This window comes from Macaca fascicularis, chromosome 6 (genome assembly GCF_037993035.2).
Source record: "Macaca fascicularis isolate 582-1 chromosome 6, T2T-MFA8v1.1".
Classification (NCBI taxonomy): domain Eukaryota; kingdom Metazoa; phylum Chordata; class Mammalia; order Primates; family Cercopithecidae; genus Macaca; species Macaca fascicularis.
In genome coordinates this window covers 187,125,438-187,153,283 of record NC_088380.1, presented here as the reverse complement: position 1 = coordinate 187,153,283, position 27,846 = coordinate 187,125,438, and the positions used below count along the sequence as shown (strand labels likewise).

Here is a 27,846-nt window from a genome sequence, read left to right as displayed (position 1 = left end):
AAGGAGAGCCATGAAGGTTTCCACTGAGGGCGAGGGGCACCATCTGACCGCTTTAGGCTGATTTATTTTAGTTTCAGTTTGAGAGTAAGATTTTCCAAAATTGTTCCCAAATCTCAGAGTTCTGTTCACTCCCTGCACTCTCACACTGGCTTCACAACCCTCACGGATGCGAAGTCGTTTATTTAGTGTGCTTCATTCATTAGACTAATTTAACCCGTTGCTTTCCTAGGATTTGAAGCCTAGCAACATCGTTGTGAAATCAGACTGCACCCTGAAGATCCTTGACTTTGGCCTGGCCCGGACGGCCTGCACCAACTTCATGATGACCCCTTACGTGGTGACCCGGTACTACCGGGCACCCGAAGTCATCCTGGGTATGGGCTACAAAGAGAACGGTGAGTATAGCCAGGGCTGGAGGAGGCTGGGATGTTTAGAAACTGCTCTAGTGGTGGTCTCGAGTTTTCTCTCTTTCCTTTGAACTATATGATGTATACTGTGGGGACTGTTACGCATAGAATATAGCATGATCCAGAGATGATAAATAATTAATTGTGTTTTTCCATTGGTTAAAATCATTCTCTCTTAAACATCCACTTTTAAAATTAGTATTTTTGAACTTTTTAATCAGTTTAACCTACCTGCAGCCAAGTGTGCAGATCCTGAGTGTGCAGCTCAGCTGACGTGAGCACACCCACAGCACCCGCAGCTCTGGCCTCCCCTTGGCCCCTCCCCGTCGCAGCACACGGGGCTGGCCAGTCTCCTGATCGCCAGTGCCCTGGATCAGCTTTATTTGTTGGTCTGCATATTGGTGTTTTGAATTTGATATAAATGGAATAATACATGTTCTCATGTAAAATTGGTGTTTTTTACATCAAAACTTAGCTTATTCTAGCAATATCAGAGCTCTTTGAAACTTGGCTTTTAGCAAATTTGTTGAAAATAACGAAATCTCGCTGACTTGTTTTTAAAAAGACTGAAAGTTTGCCCAGGTCATCTGAAATGAGTTTTGCTGCAGGTCCATCTTGCTGCGTTGTAGCTTGTGTTCTCGCCCTGAGAGGCACAGCTCTATGTGCTTCCTGTGGAGGAGAGAAAACTTGATCCCCTGTTCACTTGTCCCCTCTGCCCACCAGCAGGGCATTTAGAGGGCTCTGCTGTCTGTCTGGGGCCTGGGCCCCACAGATGAGGGTGGGCACTGTGGAAGTCTGGGCTCCTCTGGCAGGGCCTCACCTGCAGTCCTACAAGCCGGCCAACCTGCGCCAACAATCAGTTCCCCCATGGAGTGCTGCTGCCTTTCTGACGGGCAGTCTAGAAAGTGATCGCTCAGGAGGTGTGGTGTCAACAATGCACAAAGGCTCTCACTGGCAAGCTAGTGACATTTACTGGGTTTGTCTCTGGGAGGGGGTTTGGAGAAAAGGGATGTGGGACTCTAGCTGGTTTTTAATCCCCTGGTGTTTGGTAGTGGACATCTGGTCTGTCGGGTGCATCATGGCAGAAATGGTCCTCCATAAAGTCCTGTTCCCAGGAAGAGACTGTATCCTTCACGGGGGACCTGGCACTTGGCCATAGAGGCTGGGGGTGGGCATGTGACCCTGAAAAGCTTTGTGTTCACAGGCACTTCTTGTTTCTGGTTTTTTGTTTGTTTGTTTGTTTTAAGCTATAAAGTATTGGACTCTTTGGCACTAAAACCCCAGATTGCTACAAACTGAAGGCTAAACTAGAGGTCAGCAATCATTCATATTGTGTAAAATTTCACCCTTAGCTAGCAATTTATTTTTCCATATTTGTGTGTTTAGTGCACTGTTAGAATTCCTTTTCCTCACCTTTGTTTTGTTCATGACACTTCATAATTTTATCATTTCATTTTATTTTCAGTTGATATCTGGTCAGTGGGTTGCATCATGGGAGAGCTGGTGAAAGGTTGTGTGATATTCCAAGGCACTGACCGTATCCTTCCCCGCGACCTTGGCCCCGCCATGCTTTCCATAATGCCTCAGGCAGCATGACCACCTGCTTACACGGGCGCTCACGAGGACAATGTCGTAACCACGCCAGACTGTGTTCTAAGGGGGGCTTGACTATATTTGTTAATTAGCGTCACAAACCAAGTGGTTCAATTTTATTCTTTATTTTTAACTTGATTACCTGTGATGATTTTGAGAGTTAGAGTTAAGTTAAATCAATTATATTAGCTTAATTTTACCAAAAATAGCTGGACATATAGAAGAAATTATTTACTCTTTGATAAGTATATTCTGATATTTAAATGAAAATACTGTATTATTTAGTTTATCCCATTTAACTAGGAAAGATGCTATCTAAATTTAATAGACTCATGTACTTGTGTGCTTTAATTAAGTACTATTTTGTTAGTTACTGGTATGCATTGAAATATTTTCCCCCAAAGTAAGAACTGAAGCACATTATAAAAGACCTAAGTGAAAGAGATTAAAATGAAAATTTTGTGAGGAACAATATGTTAAACTTTCTTGTTTGTTACTGTGCTGACATTTTGTAGAATTTAAAAAAAAATCTGGTGGGTTATTTTGTGACACACTGGGGAAGTCAAAATACATGTAAAATGAAAGAGATAAACTCATACTGTAGTCAGCAAGTCGTGTTAGATATACAGCAGAAAGGAGAATAACTAATTGTTACGATAGCCTTCTTTCCTCATTTGCCATTCTTCCATCCTTAGTATTTTTTACCCTAACATGGTTCTTCACATCTTCCCTTTTTCATTTGTGTTTTAACCACTTAGTTTTTCATTAGTCTTTGGCTTTGTTTTCGTTACAAAAGTTGAAATTGGTCTCCATCCTTGGGCAGATTGATGGCTGCTTTTAAGGAAAGCGAGCTCTGTGGTCAGTGTTTTGTGTGTATCTTAGGAAGAAAATTTCAGATTTTAATAAGTTCATCAGAGTGGTCTCCTTATAACATAAATTCTTCACAATGCAAACTTGAAATGAAAATATTTTTATTCCTCTCATTTTATTTACTTTTCTTTACATTTTCTGTATCATAGATTATATGTCAAGTTAAATATTTTATTTGTTCTAGTAAATTTTCTAGCAGTTTCTATAGCCTTACCTCAGATTCACTTGTTTCAACCTATAAATAAGGAAGTCTTTATTTTGCAAGTGAACTTAATTAAAAAGGGAAAGTTGAGGAATTAAGAGACTAATAATTTAGAAATATATACTTAATGTTCAGTTTGTCTCAATTCTTATTCATTTTGTGCCATTCCTTGTTTTATTAAGAAATGTTTTCTTCAAAAAGTACAAAAATGAAAAATGTGAGTACTTTTTGGTGCATTTTAGTAAGTAACTTAAAATTCCTGCTTTACATGTTAATATTAATGTCAGTAATTAATGGTGTTATCTATAAGGTTACCTTGTTATTCCCAAAAGTCACACACAATTTAACATCATTTTTCTAAAGAAAATTTTGCCAGCTCTTTCAAGTATTAGATTGAAATTTGGGAGATAGAAAAAAGTTGCAGAAATCAGACTGAGGGTCTCAGAGATTTGCTTTAATGTGTGACCTGGGGTAGAAAAGGAACTCCTGTCCCTGTGGTGGCCTATGAGAAAGAGAAAGCTTTCGCCAGGCTACCTCGGGCTCCAGCTCAGACTCCTCCCCTCGGCAGCCAAGCATTCTTGAGAAATTTAGGGCCTCTCTGAGCCTTGGTTTCCCCTTCTGTAAAATAGGAGACCTGCAGTCTGCCTGCAGCTTCACGAAAATTAGACAACAGGGTCCACTGAGCTTGCTGGAATTACTGTTCCCCTTCCCCCAGCCCTCCCATCTGTCCCCTGTCCCTCCCATCTGTGGGATGCTGGGGTGCAGGCCTCTCAGGGAATCTGTGGGGCTTCTCCCACAACTGGTTTAATTTCTAGTCCTTTATCATTAATCCAGCAGATATTTCTCTCACCTGCCCATTTCTGGGTGCCTAGTCTGACTTAGATGCAAAGAGGCTCCTCCCAGCTGCTAAATTGAGGCTGGATCATCAAGGGCAGGGCAGAGCAGGAGACCAGAGCAGAGGCTGCCATCATCCAGAGGAGAGGCGGAGGCCCCCAGCAGGCTGGGAGGGTGCGGCCGGGGAGATGGAGGTGGAGGCCCCCAGCAGGCTGGGAGGGTGCGGCCAGGGAGATGGGCTTGTACTCTGCTTTGAAGTTGGACCCTTCAAGGAGCCTTGCTAGGGTATGGAGATGTCTGTTAGACAGTGGAATTCAGGGGCAAGGTCTGGGAATAGAGAGATCAAAGTGGGTGTCATCCATCTGTTGGTAGCCTTGAAGCCTAGGACTGGTAGCAAGCGCTTGCAGGGGAGGAAGAGACCAGGACCCAGGACTTAGCCCCCTTGAGGTGGAGGGACAAAGGGAATAGGGAAGGAAATGGAGAAGGCACTCCAGCGACCCCTCCTCCTAGAGCGTGGTGACAGAGGGAGGGTCATTCACATGAGATGAGGACAGAGGACTGGCCACTGGGCTTCGTGATGGCTGCTGGCAGCCATGATGGGCACAGCATTTATGGAGTGGAGGGAAGAAAGCCTGATGGGAGTATGTTTGAGAGAAAATGAGAGGCTGGGAATTAGAGACACAAGTATAGGCAGCTCTTTTTTTTTTTTTTTTTGAGACAGAGTCTCACTCCGTTGTCCAAGCTGGAGGGCAGTGGTGTGATCTCGGCTCACTGCAGCCTCCACCACCCGGGTTCAAGCAATTCTCTGCCTCAGCCTCCCGAGTAGCTGGGATTACAGGTGCCCGCCACTACGCCCAGCTAATTTTTGTATTTTTAGTAGGGCTGGGGTTTCACCGTCTTGGCCCAGCTGGTCTTGAACTCCTGACCTTGTGATCCACCTGCCTTGGCTTCCCCAAGTGCTGGGATTACAGGTGTGACCCACCACGCCCGACCGACAGCTTTTTATGGAAGTTTTGCTGCAAATAGGAATAAGATAGAGCAATAGGTAGTGGGGGCCAAAAGCAGGCAGCTACTATGTTAACACAGGAGAAAACACTGTCAGTTACCAACGTGATGGAATGTACTGGTAGAGTGTAAAACGTTGATGATGTTGGAGAAGGAAGAGTTGAGGGAGCTCTTCCTTGGGTAAGCACGAGGGTTAGCCTAGAGCTGGGCAGGCTAGGTGTAGCCGGGAGCCCAGTTGGTTGCTGTGTGGCAAATGGCACACAGATGCTGGGTGGGTGCATCCTGGGGAGTCTGTGGGAGTGAGCATACAGAAGAGGTATCAAAAGTATAAGGCGGGCCAGGCGCGGTGGCTAACACCTATATAATCCCAGCACTTTGGGAGGCCGAGGCAGGCAGATCACTTGAGGCCAGGAGTTCAAGACCAGCCTGGCCAACATGGCAAAACCCCATCTCTGCTAAAAATACAAAAATTAGCCGGTCGTGATGGCAGGTGCCTGTAGTCCCAGCTACTTGGGAGGCTGAGGCAGGAGAATCACTGGAGCCCGGGAGGTGGAGGTTGCAGTGAGCCGAGATCATGCTACTGCACTCCAGCCTGGGCGACAGAACGAGACTATATATATATATATGTATGTGTGTGTGTGTATGTGTGTGTGTGTGTATATTATATATGGCAGAAGGAAAAAGTCTGAGAACAGTTTTCACATTTTGGCTAAATAGGTAAATAAAATGTGGACATAATTCTGATTTGACAACATGTATGAAACAGGAGTAAGAAGGAGAATTTGCTAGTGAATTGAAGGCCAGAAACCCATTTCCTGAGCAGGTCTTTGGAAGTATAACATTTTGGAAGAACTGAGTTCATGCACCGGTTCCCTAGGTTATTTCATGGTCATGTAAGTTCATTTTTCTAAGACATGCCTCAGTGAGCACTTTTTGAAGCTGCTGTTGATGCTGTTTTTTTCTCGCTTGCATTCTCTTGTATAGTTGAGTACGGTTCCAGTATCACTTTCCCACATGTAATCCTAATTATCCCAAGCCTAACAAGCACCCTGTGGAACAGGCAAAGCTGGTAATGTCTGCATTGAGCAAAGAAGGAAATGGACCCCTAAGGAAGCTTGACTTTCCTGACACACTGTGAGTGTTGAATGCAGAGTTGAGTCTGAAACCCAGGTCATGCACTTTGAAAGGAAATAAAATGCATTACCTCGGTATTGCAGTGATGGTTGGGAAGAGTCAATTCCAAGTAAAGCAGAGTATCGTTTGAAAGCTGTCAGTGGGCTCAGTCTAAGCCCAGTTGGTTGGTTCCCCGGCTGTAAACTGAGGAGGTCAGACAGGTCTCTCACAGGTCCCTCGAGATCCTCTGTTCTTCAGAGAGCTGTGAATGAATCTAAGGTAGCATTAGTATGAAAACTGATTTCAATTTGCTGATGTAATGTTTATCTAGTTCCATGTTTAATCATTTTTGCCATAGGTATTCTTAGTTACAAGATCAACTTTATTTTGAACTAGAGTGGGAAGGTGTGTAGACTTCATTGTGTTGATTTAATAAGCTGTGTCATAGTTTATGAAGATGCAGAGTGGAAGAGTTTTTAAAAATAGTGTAACTTGGAAACCCAAACCTTATTTGAATATTATTTGGAAATTCTGCTGCTGATCCGGTGGGGTGGCCTAGCCGATAGGTGTAAAGATGAGTCAAACGCTGCTGCATGTGCTGTGAATACGAGGCACTCCAGTTGTATTTTCCTCAAGAGACTCCTTAGATATTGATCAGTGGAATAAAGTTATTGAGCAGCTTGGAACACCATCAGCAGAGTTCATGAAGAAACTGCAGCCGACTGTGAGGAATTATGTAGAAAACAGACCAAAGTATCCTGGAATCAAATTCGAAGAACTCTTTCCAGACTGGATATTCCCATCAGAGTCTGAGCGAGACAAAATAAAAAGTAAGATACCCTTTTTTTCTTAGACTTGTGTTTTGTAATTCAGGTGGCGCTTTCAGTCTTTCATGTTTGTATTCTAAAAACCTGTGAGTTTTGGGAGAGAAAGTCATTTTAGGCCAGAAGTCTGAGGTATGAAGGCACTGAGGAGAGAAAGCTTAAAGGTCTAGAAGCTTTATCCTCCATAACATGGCTTAATTGAAGCCTTTGGCCAAAATAAAAATCATCAAATCAGTCTGAAAGAATCTTGTTACAGTTACAGCAACTGGAATTCACAAAGTTTTCAGGTGAAAAGAACCCTTGAATGCAGATTCTAGAGTCGGAGCCATGTGACAGTCACTCGGTAGAAAAGGTCCTCCCCACCTCCTCCTGCAGCCTTTACTACGGTGTGATTGCTTAAGGAGAAAGAAGAGATTTTCTTCTGTCCACATTAAGATTAAGGTAAACTGGGCCGGGCGCCGTGGCTCACGCCTGTAATCCCAGCACTTTGGGAGGCCGAGGCGGGCGGATCACGAGGTCAGGAGATCGAGACCATCCTGGCGAACACGGTGAAACCCCGTCTCTACTAAAAAGACAAAAAATTAGCCGGGCGAGGTGGCAGGTGCCTGTAATCCCAGCTACTCGGGAGACTGAGGCAGGAGAATGGCCTGAACCCAGGAGGCGGAGCTTGCAGTGAGCCGAGATTACGCCACTCACTCCAGCCTGGGCAACAGAGCGAGACTCCGTCTCAAAAAAAAAAAAAAAAAATTAAGGTAAACTGTGCCTTAATCAGAAAACCCTCAGTCATTCCTATGCTTACTCAGGTTGTGAACTTCAATTGCCAAAACCTAGGTGATCCTTATATTTAACTAAGTTATTGAACTTGTTTTTGTTTTTTTTTTTTCTAAATACCAATCTGTAGATTAAAAAAAAAAAAAAAAAAAAAAACTGTAAGTTGCCAGCACTGTATACAGCTAGGCCAGCCAGAAGCATCTGTGAGTGTTTCATCCTGTGGGAATGTGAGATTGTTGCACGGTTTAAAAAGTCTGTTCTAATTTCATTTTGATGTGACTTAGAGAAAAATACTCCCCCGTGCCTCATGCCCACACCCTGGGCAGTGCCACCCACAGCTCGGCAATTGCCACCTTCCTTGCTGTGGTTTCCCAGCCTTGGGCCCTGCCCAGACATTGGTCTGAGGCTGCCTGGTGCTCTTCCCCACCACCCTGGGGGCCCAGGTTTCTCTTCCCCTCGCAGATCCAGAGGCGTAAAACCACATTTGGAAACCTGGTTTGTCATGAAAGTGGCCATCTGACTTTTTCTTAAAAATGTTTGGGTTATGGCCAGGCGCGGTGGCTCATGCCTGTAATCCCAGCACTTTGGGAGGCCGAGGCAGGCAGATCATGAGGTCAAGAGATCGAGACCATCCTGGCTAACATAGTGAAACCCCATCTCTACTAAAAAAATACAAAAAATTAGCCGGGCGGGGTGGCGGGCGCCTGTAGTCCCAGCTACTCGGGAGGTTGAGGCAGGAGAATGGTGTGAACCCGGGAGGCGGAGCTTGCAGTGAGCCGAGATTGCGCCACTGCACTCCAGCCTGGGCGACAGAGCGAGACTCTGTCTCAAAAAAAAAAAAAAAAAAAAAGTTTGTGTTATATTCATCTTGAACCTATCAAACGTTTCTCAAAATTAATACATCTTTGTTCTGTCTGTGCTGTCGTATTTAGTTCTTTATTGTATGATTCTCTTTGTTTCATATTAACAGCATTAGTGTATTATTCTAATCTTTGTTGTCACCCTAGCCAGTCAAGCCAGAGATCTGTTATCGAAAATGCTAGTGATTGATCCTGACAAGCGGATCTCTGTAGACGAAGCTCTGCGTCACCCGTACATCACTGTCTGGTATGACCCGGCCGAAGCAGAGGCAGTGAGTATCTGTTTTGAAAAGACTTGTATGTGGAGGCCGGGCTTGTATTTCCTTGGATCTTGTCTGCTCGTCCAGAGCGGCTACATATGGGTAGCAAGTTCTCCATCTGGGGCTCCCAGTTAGAAAAAGGCCAAGTGCTGTCTGAGGCCTGGGCCGCTTTGCTCGGAGGACCTCAGGAATGAACTTACGCTTTGGTGATACCAGTCTCCATTTTGCAAAGGCTGCTGTGAGCTCATAGTTTATTAAGCATCTGTTCTGTGCCATTGGCTTTGGTTACATCCTCTTGTTTAGGCCAAGAGGCTGAGCAGCTTGCTGAAAAATCACACGTCTGTGTATCCTTCCCTAAAGGCCTTGTGCCTCCTGGCTCTCCCGCTGGAGGAGCTCCACTCTGAGTTCGGTGCTCACGTGCGTGTTTCTGTGTCAGCGCTGGTGTGAGTGAGCCTTAGCTGTGAGGGAGATCACTGCGTAGTGGCGGGCTTCCTTCGTGCCATGAGTGACACACATGTTTATGGCATGGCCTGTGGTTTTGCCATCAGTTTAAACGTTGTTTTATATAAAAAGAATCCAGTTTATAAGCAGACTTTTGTAACAGTCCATTTATGAGTTGGACTTTGGGTTTGGGAGTTCTCACATGAAGAACATGTAAAATTTGTTCTAAGAAACAGCAGTACCTTCCATAGCTGCCTGCACAATGCCTTGTCCATGATGGGTCTCGGGAAACAGCCTGTGATGGGCAGATGTCTGTGTTTTGAGGTCAGGTGATTATTAAGAGGAACATAGTAACTCTTTTTTGGTTAACTTTTTCATAATTATTTTGATCCCAAAGCTGATCCAATATTGCATGACAAATCTTTATTAAACCATGTGTTGAATTAAACTAAATCCATATCATAAATAGACTAGAAGTCTTCCAAGCGATTTTACCTTTTTTAGTGCCTCATTTTTTTTGAGGCATTACTATTGACTTTACATATGATTTAATTTTTAGCCACCACCTCAGATTTATGATGCCCAGTTGGAAGAAAGAGAACATGCAATTGAAGAATGGAAAGGTAAAGATGGAGCTTATTTTGATCCTTCCTTAGGACATTTCTTCCAGTCCTGTAAAGCAGAGGCTTTTCATTTTGTGACATTTCCCTTCAGGAAGGGGCAAGAAATGCTGCGACCCACTTAGCCTCTTTCTCCCCAGTTTCCAGTAGAAAAAGGACTTGAAGAGAACAGAGTTAGAGAGGAACATGTATCAATTTCTTATCATTTGCTTCAAGAGGGAAAAATAGCATTTTTTTCATGGCTTTTCACATATCGGTTTGTAAACTGAGCTTAGTAATTGCATCACACTTACATTGATAACATGTTGCAAATTTCAGGTGACACCAGTTCACAGGCTGCATGTTACCTATAGAATTCCCAGTGTGTGCAGATATGGGGAGCCAGGGCTGGGGGTCATGTGAACTTCTGCCTGCTTTTTTTAAGCCGTGTAGTTGTACATACGTTTTAAAATCTAGTTTGGGGGAAACTGCAGATTGAAAATATGCAAATAGGTATTATTACCACTGTAAGATTAACCAGACCACCCACAACAAACTGCACCTATAATGAAGAGGTCGGCCTGACAGTTCTTCATTAAGAAGCGGCATCAGTAGTAACTGAGAACCACAGTCAGAGTGAGTCAGCACTGAGGGTGGGTCCTGCCCCAGGGCCCTCCTGGAGTGCCGGTTGCCTGTGTGAGCCTGTGCTCAGCAGTGCATGCTCACAGCACACTCACTGGCCTCCGGAAATGGTTGCAACGCGCTAGTGCTGGTTTATGAATACTGACATTTTAGGAATCCCTAATCACTTACTTAGTAGGTAATTAGTTTTTCTTACAAATGAAAGTTGAAGTTGAAACAAGGAAAAGACTTAGGCGTGTGGATTCATTTCTGGCCAGTGTCGGGGGTTCCTAGCCCACATGTGGATGCCGGTTACCTTTGGAAAACCCCAAGTAACTACATAGAGAAGCATATTGAAATGGATGTGAGAGTATCCAGTCCCTTACAGTGTTCTGTGGGAGCCAGTCCACTTCATACAGCCCCTTGTGGGTCCAGAACCACCCCACGTTTTGCTCCCTTACTGCTGCATGGAAAAGATGGGATGTAGTCCAGGCGCAGTGGCTCACACCCGTGATCCCAGCACTGTGGGAGGCCCGTGATCCCAGCACTGTGGGAGGCCGAGGTGGGCAGACGGCTTGAGGCCAGGAATTCAAGACAAGCCTAGCCAACGTAGCGAAACCCCATCTCTACAAAAACTATAAAAATTAGCCAGGCATGGTGGTGAACACCTGTAATCCCAGCCACTTGGATGGCTGAGGCATCCAGGAGGTAGAGGTTGCAGTGAGCCAAGACTGTGCCACTGCACTCCAGCCTGGATGACAGCATGAAACTGTCTCAAAAAAAAAAAAAAAAAACCCAAAGAAAGAAAGAAAAGAAAAGATATAATGTATCAAAACATGAATATTTTGGTCCACTTAGACTATATTACTGAATTGACTCTTATCTTACAATTAAAAATAACACATCGGAGTGCCTTTGGAGTGGTTCCAGTTGATTTGGAAGCAGAGTTTAGAGATACAATGAAACTGTTTAGAAACTGATTAAGCATTTTAACTTGTATTTTTATTAAAGAGCTAATTTACAAAGAAGTCATGGATTGGGAAGAAAGAAGCAAGAATGGTGTTGTAAAAGATCAGCCTTCAGGTTAGTGATTGTTTTAATTGATTGTATGATATTTTTCTTACCTTATTCAGCTTTTCTTTTTTGAGACAGTCTCACTCTGTCACCCAGGCTGGAGTACAGTGGAATGATCTCTGCTCACTGCAACCTCCACCTCCTGGGTTCAAGTGATTCTCCTGCCTCAGCCTCCCAAGTAGCTGGGATTACAGGCACGTGCCACCACGCCCGGCTAATTTTTGTATTTTTAGTAGAAACGGGGTTTCACTGTATTGACCAAGCTGGTCTTGATCTCCTGACCTCGTGATCCGCCCGCTTCAGCCTCCCAAAGTGGTGGGATTACAGGCGTGAGCCACTGCACCTGGCCTCTTTCCCTATTCATCTTTTATAAATGGCAGCAGCATGTTTGAAACGCCAGCCTGGCTAGCATCAGATTTAAAAACCACTGTATGAATAGCCACCCTTTTTGGCTTGTCATAGTGAAGGGGGTGGTGGATGGCATTTTACTGATGTGCCAGGCACTGAACTTCCTTATAAACATTTCTCTTTCATCTTTGCAACGATTGCTGTCACGTCCATTTACAGATGAAATGGAATTTAAAGCCTTTTCAACGTTGATAACCCACCCAAAATGCCAATCTAAGTAAAATGGAATTTGGTTTTCTCTTGAGAAAATTGTTCATATCATTCTCCCATTTTTCTACTTGATCTGCCGATCTTGATAGTGGTGGAAGCCTGCTGACCGGGTGGTTGTACGATTATGAGAGACTCTGATATTAGTGGTATTCACTTACGTCTGCAGGATTCTTCCCGTTTACTAAATGAAACGCTCAAGTTATATTTATTGTCTCTCTCCCACTCCCACTGGAAAGCACACACGCGTGGGGATGTGCAGAGAGCACAGCTTACTTTTTATTCTTGAATTTTATATTCAACATGACGTATGTGTCAAGCATCTAGAGATTATATAACTTCAGCAAGAACTTAAGTGCTTGTTAACTAAGCACGAATTTATGACTGCAGACGTCGATCTCAGAGAGTCTGCATGTTGTATTTTTATTCACACCAGACTAAAATATAGATAGTAGGAAGTAGAATAGTTTCATTTGCTTTAAAAGATTAAAATGTCAGTTTTCTGGAGGTACAAAACAATAAAAAATACGAGGCCACTAATTTTTTTCCTTTTTCTAGTATATAGTCTTTATTGCAAAAGATTTATTTGAATGTTGATGCTTTCTTTTCTGTAGATTTAGTGTTTATGTTATAAATTGTTATAATTCAAGTGTCTGGTGACACTTGAATTCAATTCAGGCTTAAGCTTTTGTGATACTGCATTTTCAGATAAATATAGCTGTTTCCTTTTGATGTCTGCTTGAAAGCAGCGGTTATTTTTTAAGTAGCTAACATGATTATACATGGCCACATATATGTTTAGCCACTGAGAAGAAAAGAAGAATCTTGCAAGGAAAGACATAGGAATATGGGACTCTGGGCCCAAAGAAAGACTCAAGGAAAAGTTCAGAAAGTCCAGCTGACTAACTTCTTGTTTATGCTCATAGTTAGGATTGGGAAACTGCAAAAGGACAGAGCCGAGAAATGGCCTGAAGTCTCGTTGCCTGGATTTGCAGCAATGTCGTGCCTCAGATTTTATTATATTTGGTTTTCTTAGCACAGATGCAGCAGTAAGTAGCAACGCCACTCCTTCTCAGTCTTCATCTATCAATGACATTTCATCCATGTCCACTGAGCAGACACTGGCCTCAGACACAGACAGCAGTCTTGATGCCTCGACGGGACCCCTTGAAGGTTGTCGATGATAAGTTAGAAATAGCAAACCTGTCATCATTGAAGGAACTCTCACCTCCATGGGCCTGAAATGCTTGGGAGTTGATGGAACCAAATAGAAAACTCCATGTTCTGCATGTACGAAACACAATGCCTTGCCCCTACTCAGATCTAATAGGATTGCCTGCTTAGATGATAAAATGAGGCAGAATATGTCTGAAGAAAAAAAGTGCAAGCCACACTTGTAGAGATTTTGTTCAAGATCATTTCAGGTGAGCAGTTAGAGTAGGTGAGGTTGTTTCAAGCTGTAATAGTGACAGTTTCTCATCATCCGTAACTGTTGAGAGGTGTGTGCATGTGACCACAGATGCTTGCTTGGACTTGCCCATCTAGCACTTTGGAAATCAGTATTTAAATGCCAAATAATCTCCCAGGTAGTGCTGCTTCTGAAGTTATCTCTTAATCTTCTTAAGTAATTTGGTGTCTGTCCAGAAAAGGTTGATTTATGTGTATTAATTGGCCGTCATGATGTTATCATATCTTATTCCCTTTTGTGCTATGATTTATTCTATCTTTTGTATTTCAGAAGACATATTAATTAAATCTATTTAATAAATAAAAATATATAGCTTTTCTTAAATTTGTGATGTTTGGGGCTGAGAATTATCACGGCTAAAACCAAGACACTCATGTGGACATCTTGTTTTCTTTAAACTGTCTTGTCTGGGATGATTGTACATTCAGCTTTACTGCACGATAAAATTTTAAGTTTTGCTTAGTGCTGCTTGAAATCCTAGCTACCTTATCTCTTTCTTCTTAGTCTTCTAGACTTACTATGAATTTAAAATTCTACCTAGAACTTCACCTTCTTTGTTAGGCGTGTAACACTCCCTCTTAATAAGATGATGGCAGATAGATTCCTGCATCCATGGCCTAACGCTGGAGTAGAATCTTACAGAATGGTCCCTAGAGACCACTGCAGTCATTCCCTCAGTGCTTCCTTTGCCAGAGACTGACCTGGGTCCTTTACTTACCTTCCCTCATTCACTTTCCCTCTGCCAATACCATGTTCTTGATTTTCTTTCTTCACTGGAAGAAAGCGGATAAATTCCTCTTTGGTCTGTTTTCAGAGGCCAGGCTGATTCAGATGCCTGTTTTTTGCTATTGCTTTCCATTGTTTGGGGGCATTCCTTTTCACAAGGGAAACCCGTGAATGTTCTGGGAAACTCTTCAGAGGATATGAAGGAAATACTTAAAGAGTAATGATTAACCATTGAATATTTTCTGATTTAAAACTGCTCACCTGAAATTGATACTTTGAGACTTTCCGATAAGTAAATGATTCAGAACTCATTCAGATACCGAGTGTGTTAAGTGTCACTGCAGAAACGGAGCTATGACGATCACATTTTGCTGCCTGTGCCCGTGTTTTTCCCTTGAGCTTATTTTCTTGCTGATTCATATCTTGTGTTCAATTATTTTGGAAGCTTTTCAGTCAACATTCTTTAGACTGTGTTCTGAGGAGGAACTGTGATGAGAAAGTGGGTTCTAGATATGATCTAAAGTGCATGGCTCTCTCTGCACCCGTTATGTCCTGTCGGTTGGTCGAATCACTGGAAACTGGAACCCTTGATTAGCAAAACTAATATTGAAATAAGAAATAGTTCTTTTATATTGTCATTTAGACACTTTCAAATACAAAATGGTAATAATAACTTGGATTGAGGCAGAAATACCTATTGTATGGCTGTCTTATCTATCTTCTCTGTAATACACATTCTTTTAAAAGACTTCACTAAATCTATCTTTAAAAGGAAAAACAAAAGGGAGAGGTTGAAAATGCACGAGTTGCCCCGCACTGTGTGATGCTCCCTCCTCGGGAGACGTGGACAGGGACGAGGCCCCCGCAGGTGCCCTTCTGCTCGCTCGCTCGGCTGTGACTCTGCGAGCCACTTGCCACAGATGGAGCCCGGACGGCGCGGAGGGTTTCCTGGAAAGGCCGTCTTCCACCAGGTAGAGGCGAGTGTGCCCAGGACAGGCCACAGGGCTCCACAGAAATACCTCGCCCAGCTTCAGGGCTCTCCCTCCTGAGCCTAGATTTGCCAGGGTCTTGGTGCCACACACATGGTTTCACACTGATCTCTATGGAAAAATGCTGGTGTTGGTTAAAGAACTGAAAAATGTGCTCAACTTTTCATCTTTTCTATTTTATTTTTGTAATTTATATTGTACACAACCCGGGAAGTAACTATTTTGGACATGTATTTTTATAAACCAGGTAATTTATTATTATCCTGGAATTTAGACTAGGTTTGTTTCATTTGTTGACTTGGTTTTCAGTCAAGAAGGAAATGACTGTCTCCCCCATGTTCAGGTTGTAATTTCAAGTGCAGAGTCCGGAGAACGAGTTCTGTCAGAGCAGGAGAGAGTCTAGAAACACTGGCTGTGCACACTGTGTCAGCCGTGGGCCTGGAGTGGACACAGGGCTCTGCTCTGGTCTTTGAGATGTGAGACGCAGAGCCCCAGTGCGGAGAGGGGAATGCCCACACCAGGTCCGTGTCCAAAACACTAAGTGGGTGCTGCTTCAACCCGCATTTCATGCTGTGTAAGTCACGATAACGACGTACGAGTCTGTCTGGTTGATTTCTAATGTAACTCTTCTGGTAATAAATACAAATGTGACCTTTCAGATTGCATATCTCAAAAGTAACATTGCCTAATGTTTTATAATAAAATATATTATGTGTGTTTTGGTTGGTGAAAATAATACAGACTACATTTTAAAAGATAAATGTATAGCATGTCCAATTTTTGTGTGTTTTTAAATGACAATTAGATAATTTCTCCATCACCATCTCTGATGACAGATTTAACATGAAACAGATAGATGATAAAGCATCATGCTTTTGATCAATATTAGTAAGAGGTTTCACATGAAAGGCAGAAACATTGCTGTTTGTTCTCTTATTGAAAATATTCTGCAAACTCCTAAATCTGTGTTTTCAAAACTAATGGCGGTAAGTTTTGACGTCACCAATACACAAGCACGGTTCAGAGTATTGGTGTAATTGTTTTCTCATGAGGCGTGGCCAGGAGAATCCGCCAGTCAGCCTTAGTCGTATGACTTAACGTCGTTCATGGTGCTTGTGGCTTTGCAAGGGATGAGCCAAGTTCATCTGACGTGTGTTTTTGAAGCACTTTAGGCTTCAGTACTTAATACCACAGGAGGAGAAGGACACTCAGTGGCTCAATTTCCTTTGTCTGCTTAAAAGGACTAGAATCATTCCAGAGAGATGCGTGTCAGCTGTGTTTGTAAAGGTCTTGCGAGAAGGAAGCTGTTTCTTGAGATACTGGGGTCTGGGTCTGGGTTCCATTTCTCTGTCCTGTTCCCTCTTCCCTCTTTCACTGTAGGCAGCACTGAAATGCTTTTTATTTATCGACTGAAGTAATACACGTAGGTGGGGTGGGGCTTTTCAGGGAGGAAGGAGAGTGCCCGTATTTCAAAATAACGTCATAATTAGCTACTTGCATTATCTGGAAGATTCTGTGGCTACTTATGTGAATTTAAGCATAAGGTGGTTACCTTTGTCAATAAGGCAGTTCTTCGATATTGTTTTAATCAGGAAAATTGGTAACAAAATCAGTAATAACAGTGACAGAGTGGTCAGTCACATCTGCTTGCAGCTGAACGTAGCCATTATATAAGGGAGATGCATGTCTCAGCCATTGGGAGCTGGTCACAGGCTGAGTCCTCAAGGCCTGGAGACCACATGCTCTTCTGCGGTTAGAACGACCAAGGCCGTGGTTCCCGAGGGTCACTGTGAGCACGAGTGTTTGCTGCCTCAGTTCTCCTCCATGGTGTTTAGAGTTGGAAGGGAAATCCAGAATCATTCTGTCTAACCCCCCACCCTACAACAGTGAGAAAGCCTTACGCCCGAGAAAGAAGGGCACCTCACAGCACCAAGAAGGAGCGGTGGGTCTGCCCTGACCCCGTGGGCAGCGCGTTCTTGCAAATCTCACTCTCCTCTTTTAGTCATAAACACTTTTGAGAATCTGCTGACATCTGTTACCTTCTCCCAAGAAAAACGCCATAAGCACAGAATTTTTGCCAAGCTTTCAGAGGAGCCCTGGACCCCAGTGGATACCATGTGAATAGCCCCTTTCTTTTCTTTTCTTTTCCTTTCTTTTCCTTTTCTTTCTTTTCCTTTCTTCCGTTCTTTTTCTTCCTTCCTTCTTCCTTCCTTCCCTCCCTCCCTCCCTCCCTCCTTCCTTCCCTCCCTCCCTCCCTCCTTCCTTCCTTCCCTCCCTCCCTCCTTCCTTCCCTCCCTCCCTCCCTCCCTCCTTCCGTCCTTCCCTCCCTCCCTCCTTCCTTCCTTCCCTCCCTCCCTCCTTCCTTCCCTCCCTCCCTCCCTCCTTCCGTCCTTCCCTCCCTCCCTCCCTCCTTCCTTCCTTCCCTCCCTCCCTCCTTCCTTCCCTCCCTCCCTTCTTCCCTCCCTCCTTCCTTCCTTCCCTCCCTCCCTCCTTCCTTCCCTCCCTCCCTCCCTCCTTCCGTCCTTCCCTCCCTCCCTCCCTCCTTCCTTCCTTTCTTCCCTCCCTCCCTCCCTCCCTCCTTCCCTCCCTCCCTCCCTCCCTCCCTCCCTCTTTCCTTCCTTCCTTCCTTCCTTCCTTCCTTCCTTCCTTCCTTCCTTCCTTCCTTCCTTCCTTCCTTCCTTCTTTCCTTCCTTCGTTTTTCTTTCTTTTTCTTTCCGGAATCTCACTGTGTCGCCCAGGCTGCAGTGCAGAGGCGTGGTCTCGGCTCTCTGCAACCTCCACCTCGCAGGTTCAAGCGATTCTGGTACCTCAGCCTCCCACGTAACCGGGATTACAGGCATGCACCACCGTGCCTAGCTAATTTTTGTGTTTTTAGTAGAGACGGGGTTTCCCTGTGTTGGCCAGGTGAGTCTCGAACTCCTGAGCTCCAGCGATCCACCTGCCTCGTCCTCAAAAGTGCCGGGATTACAGGCGTGAGCCTCTGTGCCCGGCTGAAAAGCCCCTTTCTAGATGCAGCTCCCAGACGCTTCGTGTTCTCAGGGAGCGGAGCCTCAGGAGGGTTCTGCTGCCTTTTCTGCCCTTGCTGGGCCTGACTCGTTTGTACACAAATCTTGGGTGTGCACAGGGCATCGTCACTCAGCCCCAGCACTGCTTGGTGTTCTTACTTGATGGCAGAAAGAAAAGACAACGACTTTGTTCCAGTGAACTGGGTAGTTGCCATCACTTCCTCCATGTGGAACTCAGGAGCTAGATGGAAATGTACAAAGACACAGCTATCATTAAACAGTCTCCTAAAGGAGTGGTTCTGTGCTGAGCTTTGAAATAAATTCTTTCCCTTAAAACCGTATTTTAAATTGATTCTCCAAAAATATATTCTCTCCTCTTCCCTCAAACTCCCTGTGATTTTCTTACAGCTTTTATAAATGTGCTTTGAAATTAATTTCATTCACACATTTTTAAGTGTGCTTTGAAGTGAACTTCATTTGCGCATCTAGAGCGGAATGCACAGGGGGGCTCTCTGCGTCACACACCTTCAAGTAGGACTCAGCCTGAAGAGTTCCTCACAGCTGGTCACCCAGCCCCTGTTCACAAGAAGGGAATTCCTTTCCCACCGAATCGTTTGTACTTTTAACTGCTGGAACGTTCTTTCTTAAATGGAACTGACGCCTGGCTCCCGTACCTTCTGCCCTTGGGCCCTAGACCTTTCCTCTAGGCAAAACAGAGCAAGTCTGACCTGCTTTTGGTAGCAGGCTTTAACGTGTTAATTGGATAGGTCAGCTCCAAGTCTTCCCTTCTCTGTGTTAAACTCAAAAGTTCATCCAACCCCCTCTCCTATGAAAAAGCTGCCACTGCTGGGGAGGCTGAGGCAAGAGGATGGCTGGAGCCCAGGAGTGTGAGGCTGCAGTGAGCACTGACCAGGCCACTACAGCCTAGGCGACAGAGTGAGACCCATTCTCTAACAATAAAATCCCCCAGAGCCTCACCACCTTGGGGACCCACTTGTCAGCTGCACCCCTAAAACATGGGCCCAGGAGTAGACACAGTATTTGAGATACAGCCTGAGCAGGGCACCCTCTAAGGGCCCCCATTAATTAACACAGTCTCGGGTGGCCTTAGTCTCGACAGCCATGTCACACGCTGGGTCTAGGCCCATCTCAGTTTTTGTGATGTTACAGTCAATCCCAGTTCTGTCATCGTCGTAAACATTCTCTCCCAACTTGACATCTGTGGTCCGATGGCATGAACGTGTCTCCCGAACCTTCATCTGCCTGGTGATGAGCAGCACCTTCAGGCAGTCATCAGGACACGTCCACGTGGCTGTTGTCTCCCCGTCAGCAGGGCAGTTCAGCTCTGCAGCCTCAGCACTCAGCCGCAAGGTCACAGAGAAGGAGCTTGATGGATGGGTCACGGAAAGCATGAATGCACTTCAGCGTCACTCTCTGCTCCAGTTACTAGTCACATTTCAAGAAAAAGAAATGAGTTTGGCACCCTCCCTGGATCTCAGAGTGCTTTCTTTTTACTTGAGAGGGGCAGGTGGTGAGCGCCCGCCTCCCCCTTGATAGCCACACTTTTGCTATCCTGTGGCCACTTAGAAAACATGACTAGTTTTGTCCCTGTGTCTGTAGGTCCGAGTGAGTGAGGGAGCAGGGCACTTAGTGGCCTTGTTTTTTTTCAGCGTGAATAAAGAAGTGATGTGTTTTGAAGGCTGCGTGACTCTGATTCCGCAAAGGACCGTACAACTGACGCCAGGCAGCTCTCCTGTTGCCTGATGACTACAAAAATGTCTCCATCAGGACAGAGCCTGGCTCACGCTGGGTGTGACTTCAGATGTTTATCGCCTTGAGCATCCCTTGCCTTTTTTTCCAGGGCCTAGTCAACACCCATGCATTCATAGTGCCTGCTTTCTGGTTGTCGTGTCCTTAAGGATCTTCTTATCCTCCATTGAACCAACTTAACAGTGCCAGGCAGGGTAGGCTGTGCTGCAGGGTGTGCACCCTCCAGCTTTGTGTGGCCACTTCTAAGAGTTTGCCCTGACCTGCTCCCATCCCCAGGATCTCCTGGAATCTGGAAGGTACAGATAAAGCTTTGCTAGGTTCACCTGCATCTTTTGGTTGTAATACATTTAAGTGATTTTGTGTCCTTTCTATTAAATCACACCAAAGGACACTTCATATCTTTTTAACCCTCTGTCAGTGATGCTAAAACTTTGGTTTTTGATTTTTACATGTTTTTTAGAGGCAGGGTTTTGTTCTGTTGCCCATGCTAGTCTCAAGCCCCTGGGCTCAAGCAGTCCTCCCTCTTCAGCCTCCCAAAGTGCTGGGAATATAGGTATGAGCCATCACACCAGGCCAGTGATGCTAACATTGGCCACTGGCTAGCGTGATGACAGTCCAGTCCTCCATCCCTCAGTCACATTTTCCTCCCTGTGAAGAGGAAGTTGTCCACGTGGGCTTCCTTTGGGGGTGCCTCATCCACATGTCACATGCTGTTGGCCTCAGTTGACAATCCTGGCCTTGAGCAAGAATTCTTTGAGGGCTCGGGGAAGAGTGATTTCCTTAATTTGTCCTGTTGCCATCACGTGCTGGCAGTTTGCTGTCAGCGAGAGCTCCCGCATGTCAGCCAGGGCTGTTTGGTGGCCCTGAGGTGAGCCTCAGGCAAAAGGCAGCCCCGTGCCCTGTTCTTTCCCTTTACTGGTCAGGCTCAGAATGTGGTGTTGGTTTCATAGCTGCCTCAGGCAGCATCATACCTTATTTCTCTGGCTTTTTCATTCCTCTTTTTGAGACTTGACTTGCCAAAACTGTAGTCAGGGAAGCTTTTCAAAGCTGAGTCCCGTGTCCTGTTGGCTGACCCCATTACATTTTAAATTTTAATTTTGAAATAAGAAAAGTTGCAAAAATAGTACAAAGAATTCTTCCTCACCCAGATTCTCCAAATGTTATTTCACCACCTGCTATATCCTGTCTACATGCATGTGTATGTACATGCGTTTATACTGGTATGTAGTCATTAATTTCCCCACTGATTTTTTACAAGCAACCAGATTTTTAAGTCTCTTAACTTCGGCCGGGTGCAGTGGCTCACGCCTGTAATCCCAGCACTTTGGGAGGCTAAAGCAGGCGGATCACAAGGTCAGGAGATGGAGACCATTCTGGCTAACATGATGAAACCCCGTCTCTACTAAAAATAGGAAAAAAAATTAGTCAGGCGTGGTGGCAGGTGCCTCTAGTCCCAGCTACTCGGGAGGCTGAGGCAGGAGAATGGTGTGAACCTGGGAGGCGGAGCTTGCAGTGAGCTGAGATCGCACCACTGCACTCCAGCCTGGGCGACAGAGCGAGACTCCGTTTCAAAAAAAAAAAAAAAAAGTCTCTTAACTTCATGTATACATGATGTATACACATGTATTTTATAGACGGACACAGGTATAGGTAGCCATGTACATATGTGCCTGCATAATAGCATTTGTAATGAGCTACCTACATGTGGCTGAAGGCGTTGGTGTTGACTTCAGAGAAACTACTAAGGAGTCAGTGTGGCTTCTGAGAGTCCTGAGGAGTAACTCGTGAACCTTTGGACATTTTTCTGGACCATGAGACTTCATAAAGCTCCAAGAATGATACCAACTCTGCTGATGGAGGTGGAGATGAAACATGGAGAGAGAGACCAGAGGAATGTGAGAGGATATTAGGGACGCACCTGGGTTTGTGGGATGGATGCCTAACATTTTTAAAAGTTGTTAAAATTGGCCGGGTGCAGTGGCTCAAGCCTGTAATCCCAGCACTTTGGGAGGCCAAGACGGGTGGATCACAAGGTCAGGAGATCGAGACCATCCTGGCTAACCCGGTGAAACCCCGTCTCTACTAAAAAATACAAAAAACTAGCCGGGCGAGGTGGCAGGCGCCTGTAATCCCAGCTACTCGGAGGCTGAGGCAGGAGAATGGCGTGAACCCGGGAGGCGGAGCTTGCAGTGAGCTGAGATCCGGCCACTGCACTCCAGCCTGGGTGACAGAGCGAGACTCCATCTGAAAAAAAAAAAAAAAAAGTTGTTAAAATTGATAGACAAAAATAAAAATCATTACTTGGGCCAGAAGGAAATTCAGTCAGGAAAAGGGGAGAAAAAGAAAATATCATCCTTGCTTCTTAGATTTTTGGCGAAGATCAAGTAACAGATCAAGTAACAGATCAAGTCTGTTCGTACCAGAAAATATGGTAAATATAGGAAAAATGAAATAAAAGCATAAATAAGCCCTAATATACCAGTAGTTAAAATAAATGTCAATGACCAAAACACACTAATCAAAAAGAGTTAAGGGCCGTGAGCAAATGGAAAACCTAACAATATATAAAATTACAAAACATGCACCATGTAGTATATGTATAATATATAACTAACTGTGTGTGCGTATGATGGTTCACAGTACCATGAGGAGAAACAAAATACCAAAAAGTGTGGTTTGAAATTTGAATGCACCCCTCTCAGAAATGGACAGGTCAGGTGGGTGAAAAAGCAAAGAACTAGAAGACTGGAACGCCGCAGCTCTCTACCTGGGCTCAGAGAGAGCACTAGACCCAACAGGCAAATTCTTTTCAACACAGGGAACTTACAGGAATACTGCCTCTATCAGTCCACAGAGGAAGTCTCAGTAAATCCCAAAGTCAACATCATAGGATCATGTAATAAAATTGAAAATAAATTTTATAATATCTTACACATCTGGAGACTAACAATACACTAAGCAATCTAGGTGACAGAGGAAATGGTAAGGAAAAATTTGAAATTCCTGTAAGTCTGTGGCCTCAACAAACTCTATGTGCCTAATTTGGTAAGCGAAGGCTTAAATACATTTATTAAGATTAAGACAGGTGGGTCATTCCAGCCAGCGCTGAGCGAATGGCATCTCTCGGGACAGCTGGCACAAGCACCACAAGACCGGGGGCAAGAGAAAGCCTAACCACAAGAAGTAGAAGTACGAGCTGGGGTGCCCCGCTGCCAGTGCCAAGATTGGCCCCCGCCACATCCATGCAGTCCATGTGCAGAGAAGTCACAAAACACACTGTGCCCTGAGGCTGGATGTGGGGAGTTTCTCCTGGGGCCCAGAGTGTTGTAATCACAAAACAAGCATCATGGATGTTGTCTACAGTGCGTCCAATAATGAGTTGGTCTGGACCAAGACGCTGGTGAAGAGCTGCGTCATACTCACTGACAGCACACCGTGGTGGTACGAGTCCTACCATGCACTGCTCCTGGGCCGCAAGAAAGGGGCCAAGCTGATTCCTGAGGAGGAAGAGGTTTTAAACAAAAACTGATCTAAAGAATTCAGAAGAAATATGATGAAAGGAAAAAGAATACCAAAGTCAGCCTCCGGAGAAGCAGCTCCAGCAGGGCAAGCACCGCATCAAGGCCAGGACGGTGTGGCCAGGCAGATGGCTACGTGCTAGAGACCAAGGAGTCAGAGTTCTATCTTAGGAAAATCAGGGCCTGGAAAGACAAATAAATCCTCATCCTTTCTGTCTCCACCCATGTAATAAAGGTGTTTATTGTTCTGTTAAAAAACAAAAATTTTTAATGAGTTTAAAGACCAAAATAAAAGATTAAAAAATAAACAAAAAAAGGAAAAACAAAATGGTGCAGGGAGAAGGCAGCCATCCGCAAGCCGGGAAGAGAGTCCTCATCAGAGCCTGAACATCTCAGCACCCTGATCTCAGACTTCCAGCCTCCAGACTGTTTAAGAAAATAGGTTTCTAGCTGGGCGCGGCGGCTCACGCCTGTAATCCCAGCACTTTGGGAGGCCGAGGCAGGCGGATCACGAGGTCAGGAGATCGAGACCATCCTGGCTGACACGGTGAAACACCATCTTTACTAAAAATACAAAAAAATTAGCCGGGCATGGTGGCGGCACCTGTAGTCCCAGCTACTCAGGAAGCTGAGGCAGGAGAATGGCGGGAACCCGGGAGGCGGAGCTTGCAGTGAGCTGAGATCCGGCCACTGCACTCCAGCCTGGGAGACAATGCGAGACTCCGTCTCAAACAAAAAAAAAAGAAAGAAAAGAAGTTTCTGTTGTTTAACCCATGCAGCGTGTGATATTTTGTTACGGCAGCCTGTGCTGACTAATATATCTTCTTTACTAAGTAATTTATTGGCATCATTAAATTTTACCCCTAAATTTTCCAGTATATATCTTTAAAAACTAAAGTTAATGCCAAGTCTGTATTCAAGTTTCCTAAATTACAGGACTTTTTTGAAAGAAAAACAGTTGTACTAAATCCCAGTGCTGCTTTAAATTGTTTGTGTTATCTTATTTAGGTAAATTTGAACATAAAATCTAGTATAACCAGTATGTTGAATAAGCAGGGCCTATATGACATAATTAATATGCAATTTTATTTTACTCCCTGACTCCTTAACAGTTAGTGGGGGAGCAATTGATTGAAAACTGATAGATCCCATGATCTTTCTGGTCTCTCATAGAAAAGAGAAAACTTAGTCTAAGCAAAAAATTCCGTTTCAGTTTAGTTATTAAAATGGCTCGTGCTGTGTGATATTCAAACTTGCCAAATTCATTCAGAGATAAATCTTCTCCCTTCTCTGCTTGGGATATTCAATATACAGGAAGGCAGGGAAGGTGGCATGGGATATTCCTTCCCTTCCCCATATTTCACTTCTATCCCTCCTCTCTTTTATTACTAGCTTGAATTTTTTTATCCTACTAGTGTCAAAGTAGGGAGCAGGAGATAAGGGATGGGAAAGTTCCACACTTCACTGGCCCATCACACTATGGATTTGAGCTCCCCCATCTTTGAGGATCTGTTTCCCAGGACACCACTCCTGATAGCAGGTTGGATCACCGAGTGGGGACCAGTCAGGGACACAGGAGCCACACTAGGTATTTCAACAAAGAATTGAATGTGGGGACTTGGCTAAACAGACGTTGGAACACTTAGAGAACCCAAAAGGAAACGGAGGTAACAAATAGCTGAAGGGGCAGCTGCCACCCTCTAGGGGTTAAGGGATAAAGGGAAGAGAGAATCTGGGCTTGTCAGAGCCTGAAAGTTCAGAGAAGGGCCCCAGGGAGAGGGAACCAGATCTGGGAGGAGCAGCATGGCCAGGCTGGTGGTAGCCCCTGTGGGAGCGGCGATGAAGCTGTCCTGGAAGAGCAGAATGAAGCTGAGTCTGGAACCGGCCGCCCCTGTTGGCGTGCAGGGCTGTTGCTGACATACCACCATCGGGACAGTGGGCACGATGGGAAGGAGAAGAGCTTTCTTGTCTCCTTCTAGAACCTCCCATTTGCAAGGTCAACAAGGACTCGGCTGACAACGGAGAGATGTGTAGCTCAGCTGAGGCTAAGCATAGAAGCGAGACTTGAAGCTGAGAGACAACAGCTCAATATCTGGTACGAGGAGACAGGGTCCTTCCCTGCCCCTCATTTTGCTCCCATGTCACTTCCTCCTCTTCAGTGTCAGACTCCACCGAGCTCAAAGCAGGGACAAGGAGAGGAGGGGCACAGAAGGTCATCCACCCCATGGCGCTCTCGTAGGAAAGCATCAGGCTCTCTGGCCTGGCCTGTGTTTACACTGACTTGTTCTCGAATGGAACGCAGTTGGGGTGCTCACAGACGCCCCCTCACAGCCTGCCTCCATGATCTCCCTGGGCAGTTTTTGTTGTTGTTGTTTGTTTGTTTTTGTTTTGTTTTTTTGGAGACGAAGTCTTGCTCTTGTTCCCCAGGCTGGAGTGTGATGGCGCGATCTTGGCTCACTGGAACCTCCACCTCCCGGGTTCAAGTGATTCTCTTGCCTCAGCCTCCCGTGTAACTGGGACTACAGGCACCTGCCACCACGGCCGGCTAATTTTTGTAATTTTAGTAGAGATGGGGTTTCACCATGTTGGCCAGGCTGGTCTCGAATTCCTGATCTCAGGTGATCCACCTGCCTCGGCCTCCCAAAGTGCTGGGATTACAGGTGTGAGCCACTCTGCCCGGCCAACTCCCTGGGCAGTTCTTGAAATCCAGGCAAAGGCACTTCTCACTTCATCCCAGGGTTTAGGGGCCAGAGCGAAATGAAAAGGTGGGGTTTGAAAATCAGGGAAATTGTGCTGTTAATGTTAAAGCACTTTTTTCCTTTCTCACTCACTCTCTCTCCCCTTGTCCTGGCATTTTTTTGGTGCCATTTAATGTTATTCTAAGTACATAAAACCTAAAATATGAGGTTATCATTAAAATGTAAGATGAACATTACTGTTTGTTTTTACATTGTTCATTGCTTGTTTTAAATGCAAATAGAATTTAATGCCTACACAGAATCACTGAAATTACACAATTTGTCTTGTGTAGCTTATACATGCATAAATATTTCATTCTTACCAGGGCAGCTCTGCATAAGGCTAACGCAACCACAGTCATGTGTCATATAATGGCATTTCAGTCAACCACGGACCACATATGACAGAGGTCCCATAAGATTATAATACTGTATTTATATTCTACCTTTTCCATGTTTCGAGGCCAGGTGTGGTGGCTCATGCCTGTAATCATAACACTTTGGGAGGCTGAGATGGGAGGATCGCTTCAGGCCAAGAGTTCAAGACCAGCCTGAGTGATACAGTGAGACTCCATCTCTACAAAAAATGAAACAATTAGTTGGATGTGGTGGCATGCATCTGTGGTCTCAGCTACTCCGGAGGCTGAGGTGGGAGGATCGCTTAAGGCCAGAAGTTGGAGGCTGCAATGAGCTTTGGTCGTGCCACTGAACTCCAGCCTGGGCAACAGAGTGAAACCCAATCTCAATAAATAAATATGTTTTGCTTAGATACACAATCACTTAGTATTGTGTTACCATTGCCTACAGTATTCAGTACAGCAACTTGCTGTACAGGTTTGTGGCCCAGGGGCAATAGGCTTTGCGATACAGCCTAGGTGCTTAGTGGGCTGTACCATCTGGGTTTGTGTGAGTACACTCGGTGAAGTTCTCACAATGACAACATTGCCTAACACATTTCTCAGAAGGTGTCTCCAGTGTTAAGCGAGGTATGATTGTCACTTTGACCCACACACATTCTACCTCCTCTCCCCACCTGCAGCTTACTGATGCGTGTGGAAGGCTGACAGGGAAAGGAAGGCTAAACAGATGTTGGAAGACTTAGAGAACCAAAAAGGAAACTGAGGTAACAAATAGCTGAAGGGGGCAGCTTAAGGCGCAGCCATCTTCCCCTTTCCTTTTCAGTCACTGTTTTTTGACTCTGTGAATGACTGATACAGGGAAGAAACCCTAGTAAGAAAGGCTATGATTGGGAAGAACAGACGAGTAACAAGTTCCGAAATTGAATCAGTAATAAAACACCTGCCAACCAGAAAAATCCCTGGACCAGACAGATTCACAGCCAAATTCTACCAGACATACAGAAGAACTTGTACTAATTCTGCTGAAACTATTCCAAAAAATCAAGGCCAAGGGAGGGACTCCTCCCTAACTCATTCTATGAAGCCAGCATCATTCTGATACCAAAACCTGGCAGAGACACAACAACAACAACAAAAGAAAACTTCAAGCCAATGTCCCTGATGAACATAGACGCAAAAATTCT

At 44.8% G+C, this 27,846-nt stretch overlaps 1 protein-coding gene and 1 pseudogene across 8 annotated transcripts in view; both read left to right on the top strand.

Moving 5' to 3' along the window:
* The window catches only part of MAPK9 (mitogen-activated protein kinase 9), a 59,954-nt gene extending 43,921 nt beyond the window's left edge, over window positions 1-16,033 (top strand). For 2 of the 8 annotated variants that reach the window (XM_045394657.2, XM_073995036.1), the window contains 7 exons: window positions 230-395; window positions 1,873-1,944; window positions 6,672-6,854; window positions 8,627-8,751; window positions 9,740-9,803; window positions 11,412-11,483; window positions 13,131-16,033. In XM_045394657.2, coding sequence (XP_045250592.1) covers window positions 230-395; window positions 1,873-1,944; window positions 6,672-6,854; window positions 8,627-8,751; window positions 9,740-9,803; window positions 11,412-11,483; window positions 13,131-13,273 — 825 coding nt within the window. In that variant the 3' untranslated portion in view covers window positions 13,274-16,033. Of the gene's footprint in view, window positions 1-229; window positions 396-1,459; window positions 1,532-1,654; window positions 1,945-6,671; window positions 6,855-8,626; window positions 8,752-9,739; window positions 9,804-11,411; window positions 11,484-12,891; window positions 13,060-13,125 lie in introns of those variants that run through there. The other 6 variants (XM_045394658.2, XM_065547152.1, XM_045394661.2 and 3 more) reach the window with 5 other exon arrangements.
* A 5,716-nt stretch (window positions 16,034-21,749) lies between these two features.
* Window positions 21,750-23,893, top strand: LOC135971531 (small ribosomal subunit protein eS8-like; annotated as a pseudogene).
* The last annotated feature ends 3,953 nt before the right edge of the window (window positions 23,894-27,846 follow it).